The sequence below is a fragment of the Mus caroli genome, chromosome 8, assembly GCF_900094665.2.
Source record: "Mus caroli chromosome 8, CAROLI_EIJ_v1.1, whole genome shotgun sequence".
Taxonomy (NCBI): domain Eukaryota; kingdom Metazoa; phylum Chordata; class Mammalia; order Rodentia; family Muridae; genus Mus; species Mus caroli.
Genome location: NC_034577.1, coordinates 85,781,375 through 85,786,565, shown reverse-complemented (window position 1 = coordinate 85,786,565; position 5,191 = coordinate 85,781,375). Strand labels below are relative to the sequence as shown.

At 42.5% G+C, this 5,191-nt stretch overlaps 1 protein-coding gene across 3 annotated transcripts in view; it reads right to left on the bottom strand.

Annotated features, from left to right (window-relative positions):
• Window positions 1-5,191, bottom strand: part of Nup93 (nucleoporin 93) — a 111,047-nt gene that overhangs the window by 28,663 nt on the left and 77,193 nt on the right. For all 3 annotated transcript variants that reach the window (XM_021169822.2, XM_029480656.1, XM_029480655.1), the window contains one exon: window positions 860-988. In XM_021169822.2, the coding sequence (XP_021025481.1) occupies window positions 860-988 (129 nt within the window). The remainder of the gene's footprint in view (window positions 1-859; window positions 989-5,191) is intronic.

The following is a 5,191-nucleotide window of genomic DNA, read 5'->3' as shown; positions in this document are numbered from 1 at the left end:
CTTTGATATTGATAGGATCTCATGTACCCTAGGCTGGCTTTGATATTGATAGGATCTCCTGTATCCTAGGCTGGCTTTGATATTGATAGGATCTCCTGTACCCTAGGCTGGCTTTGATATTGAACTTCTAGTCCTTCTCCTCCTGAGTACTGGGAATTGACCAGGGCTTTATGAATGTTGCTCTAACTGAGCTACATTCCCAACTCTGAAATTACTTTAGAAAGGACAACAGGGCTTTAATCCCAGCACTTGGGAGACAGAGGCAGGAGGATCTGTTTGAGTTCAAGACCAACCTGGTCTACAAGCAGGTTCCAGAACAGTCAGGACTACACAGAGAAAACCTATCTTGAGAAAAAAAGGGGGGGAGGGAACTGGGGGTGGGAGAGGAGGAGGAAGAGGGGGGAAAAAGGAAGAGGAGGAGAAGGAAGAGGAAGAAGAAGAAGAGGAGGAGGAGACAGGTTGTTAGACCCAAATATAGCCCCTGAAAATTCCTTGCAGGAAAGATCTCCAACATGCAGTGAGACAGAAGAAAGCTGCAGGAGGGAGCACACAAACACTTTACACAAATTCGCATACACTTTCAGATATGTGCACTTGTATAAGCAGTGCTAGAAATGGGTGTAAGGAAGAAGCGATGACCTACAGACTACAAAGAAAAACAGAATGGGTTATCAGGAGAGAGGGTGTTTTAAGTTTTGAACCATGTCCCTACACTGTCTTTATTTTTTTAGTCAAATCTTTAAAAGAGAAGAACAATCTCAACTTAGTACAACTACAATAAACTTTGGCAATTAAGACAAGCAGACAAGCACTGGAACTTCGAATTTTGACTGGTGGTGACTGATCTGATTCAACCTACCTCACTTTCTTGGGTGAAGTCAAGGGCATCCTCTCCCGACGCCAGCAGCGTGTGCAGAATCCTTTGTTTCACTTGTTCCCACTCGACCAGCATTGATTCTCGATGATACTCCTCAGCCATGCCAAAGGTCTGCCAGACAGGACAGAGAACAGACCCAGTGACTTTGGTTTCCTTTAAAACAATGCAGAACTGCAAAACAGGAGCCCCCACCCACCAACCACTTTTCTAGAAGCAGATTCAAACAATCTATTTTCAAATTTATCATTTAAAAAAACTTGTTAGCAATGGTTTATAACATACTAATGTGAAGACATTTCTGAAGACTCTCACTAAACTATGAGAAAATATATATAAAATATACCATTTAAAAATTATTTTATTATTTTATATATATGGCTGTTTTACCTGCATGGATGTCTGCACATCACATGCATATCCAGTGCCCAGGGAGGCCAGAAGGGGATATCAGATCCTTGAGACTAGAGTTACAAATGATTATGAGTCACCATGCTGGATACTGGAAATGGAACCCACATCTTCTGGAAGAGTAGCCAGTGCTCTTACCAGCTGAGCCATTTCTCCAACCCAAGCGTCCCAGTTTTAAGTGGAGAGCTGAGTGGCATGACGTGCAGGTGCAATGGCCTCCACCGTCCATCCTTAGAATGCTGATACAAAACTGAAGCTCTGTAGCTGTTCACTAATAACAGGCTGCTCCTTTCTCTACCCAGACCCTGGCAACCATTATCCAGCTCTCTCTCTGACTGTGATTACTCCAGTTCTCTCTATCTCTTTACCGCTGGCTTACTTTATTTAGCAGTCCCTAACATCTATCACGCTGAAGTATGTGCCACATTTCATTGCATTTGTATGTAACACTGCTAAGGACGTGGGTATGCAGATATCTTTTCAAGTCCCAGCTTTTAGTGATGGGGATGTACTCAGACAGAGAATTGCTGACACCATCTTGGTAATCTTCTGATTTTCTGAGGCTACAAGTTTCCATAAAGGATACAGTACTTTAGGCTATAGCACTGATGGTGAATCAGGGTTCCCATTTTCCTACACTCTCACTACCGCACCATTTGCAGTTGTTATAGGAACGTTAGGCAAGTAGCTCACTGTCATTTTGATTTGAATCTTCCTAATGATGTGATGATGAGCATGTCTCCCTATGCTTATTACTAGCCTTTTCGAATTAGGCTATTAAAAGACACAGCAGTACCTTTTTCTTTCTTTCTTTTCTTTTCTTTTCTTTTCTTTTCTTTTCTTTTCTTTTCTTTCCTTCCTTCCTTCCTTCTTTCTTTCTGAGACAGGGTTTCTCTGTATAGTCCTGTTTTCTCTCTCTCTCTCTCTCTCTCTCTCTCTCTCTCTCTCTCTCTCTCTCTCTTTCTACAGGGTTTCTTTGTATAGCCCTGGCTGTCCTGGCCTCGAACTCTGAAATCTGCCTGCCTCTGCTTCCCAAGTGCTGGGATTAAAGGAGTGCGCCACCATGCCCAGCTGTACCTTTTCTTTGTAGGACATGAAACAATGATGAATCACTGGTGTCTTAAGAGCTGAGACACTAAAGAGGGAGGGCTCTTCCAGTGAGTTGACTTATTTATGTAAAGTACTAATATTTCTGGTAACAGGAAAAAAGCAGTAAAAGAAAAATGCCTGCTGGGATTGATTTCCCAGCATCCTAGACCAATGACTACAGGACGACACTAGAACAAAGGTGCTGGGGGTCAGGGAGGGGGAAAGAAGGGTGGACGGGAGAAAAGCAAGAAACATAGGAAGAAAGGAAGACAGAACCAACACAGTTTACAGCTACATTGAATTGAGGCTGTTCTAGACCTAAAACTTTTTAATTGGTAGATCAGGTTTCCCCCAGATAAAACCCACTTTTCAAAAGAAGGCTATCTCACCTACAATGAGATTGCCATCTAATTAGGCAGCACTGAGAGCATATCAGTAATGCCTGCTTTATTTTGGGCAATGCAGATAATTTATACTGATAATCATTATGTACACAAACTGTGGGGAACTATTAGAAAAATCAAATATCTTCTTCTATAAATGCACTGAGTACTGAACAGCATTAAAATGCAGGCTAAAAGAACAAGGGACACAATACACACACACACACACACACACACACACACGACTGGGAAGAAGGGCAATGTGTTTCATACAGTGCAATCATGGGAGAAATGAACAAAACTTTTAAAACTCTTCCTGTTTTGTTCTTTGTACCGAGATCAGACAGCATGGGTGGCAGGAATGGACGCAGGCCAGCCAGTTGGCCAGAGTTGGAACATACACAGAAAACCTTTATCTCTTGTTAATATGTGTAAACACAGACACAAAGGCTGTGCATTTTGACTAGAGACATGTGACTGATCAGAAAGGTGGAGTGGAAATGGAGAAAGAAGTGATTCCCTGGATGTGACTCACAATGGACACCACACCTTTTCTAACGGCTTCTTAGTGGAAGCCACTGCATTTTTAACCCTGAGCCTCTCCCTATAGAAGAATATAGGGTTTCAATGGCAGGAGGACCTGGGCAGGTGGAAAAGTTTTCAAAAGCAAGTAAGACACAGGCAAAGCTGTGGCACTAGCCCAGGACACTACAGCATCAGCAGGGTTTCTTGAAGACATGTTCTCTGGCTAATAATCAAGAGCAAAGTAGTAAAGGCAGTGAAGACCACAGATAAGACACCACCACAGAAAGCAGGGATGACGACAGCGGGGTCAGTCAGAATTCCAGCATCAGGTAAGGGTTAAAGCAACCACAGTAGGAATTAACTACTGCACCCCAAGTCCACTAGTTTACTAGGCTATCCTGGTACTTCCAGAAATACCAAACAACTTTGAAAAATGGAAGCTTTGGAGTTCAAGTGCTCACATGCCCCTGAGAAGTATGCCAGTTATTTATTTACAAAAAGCAGCAACCTAAACACTGTCATCCTATTTATTGTTGGTGTGACAAAGAATATAAAATAAAAATAAATGGCCCAACATTAAAATTCTCTTGTCTTAACCATAGCACCCAGCTTATCTTAGAGACAATGGAATGTCTAGCTTGTGGATCAATCAGGAATGAAGAGCAGGCCATCTGCCCAGCTGTGGCCAGGTGGGTTTACTGTACCGTGGAATCTGCAGTACTGAACTAGAGGCACAAAAGGTAATGGTGACCAAAGAGGAGTTACTCAAAAAAGAGGAAAGAGCAGGGAGGGTCTGTGACAAGCAGGAAGTGGACATGGAAAGAGTAAAGGAAAGTGAAAGGAAATGTAGAGACCTAAAACTCAAAAGGAAGGCAAAAGCAACCTCAGAAAAAAGTAACAAATTCAAGCTGAATGACAACTATGTTCTGTGTGGAAGGCATTACCTGTAGAACACAGTTAAGAAAAGAAGGCAGGCCGGGCAGTGGTGGCACACACCTTTAATCCCAGCGCTTGGGAGGCAGAGGCAGGCGGATTTCTGAGTTTGAGACCAGCCTGGTCTACAGAGTGAGTTCTAGGACAGCCAGGGCTACACAGAGAAACCCTGTCTCGAAAAACCAAAAACCAAAAACCAAAAAAAAAAAAAAAAAAAAAGAAAAGAAGGCAGGGAGCAAACTGGCAACTGAATTAAGGACACGTTGGGAGCCCCTGAACTCTATTTTACCAAAATGAAGAGAGCAGTGTGCTTTGGCTTCACATCCTATTCTTACGGAGCTGCTGCAGCTTTTAGAGACACTTTGTATGTTCTGAGAGTGTCATTTGTCTCTGCTGGGAGGCTCTAAATAGGAAAGGCAAGGATACATTTGTGGTTTCCTAGCCTGTTTTCCCAGCATTTCAGCGGGGCATTGGCAAGTTATTCAGACAAGAAATTGTAACGGAAATGCCAGGAAGCTGCTGAATTTTTAATTATTTTTTTATTGAAAATTCTTTTTGCTCAGCAGTAAGCTTCCACTGTCCAGCCAAGTGAGAGGTACCCCTCAGGCTGGCTCCCAACACTGGGATGTCGTCCTCATAAACACATATGCACACATTTTGTGTTGTGGCATGTCACCTAAATTGTTTTGGCTGGCTGCACATTTAGTCTCAGTATGGCACAATATTTAGAGACTGCCAATTTCAGAAACACACTCTACAAGGTAAATGTATTAATAAGGTTTGGAGGCATTCAAGAATCCTAGTTTAATTTCATTGGTCTTTTATTTTTTTTTTCATCTTTTTTTTTTTTAATATTTTTATTACATATTTTCCTCACTTACATTTCCAATACTATCCCAAAAGTCCCCCATAGCGCCCCCCACTTCCCTACCCACCCATTCCCATTCTTTTGGCCCTGGCATTCCCCTATATTGGG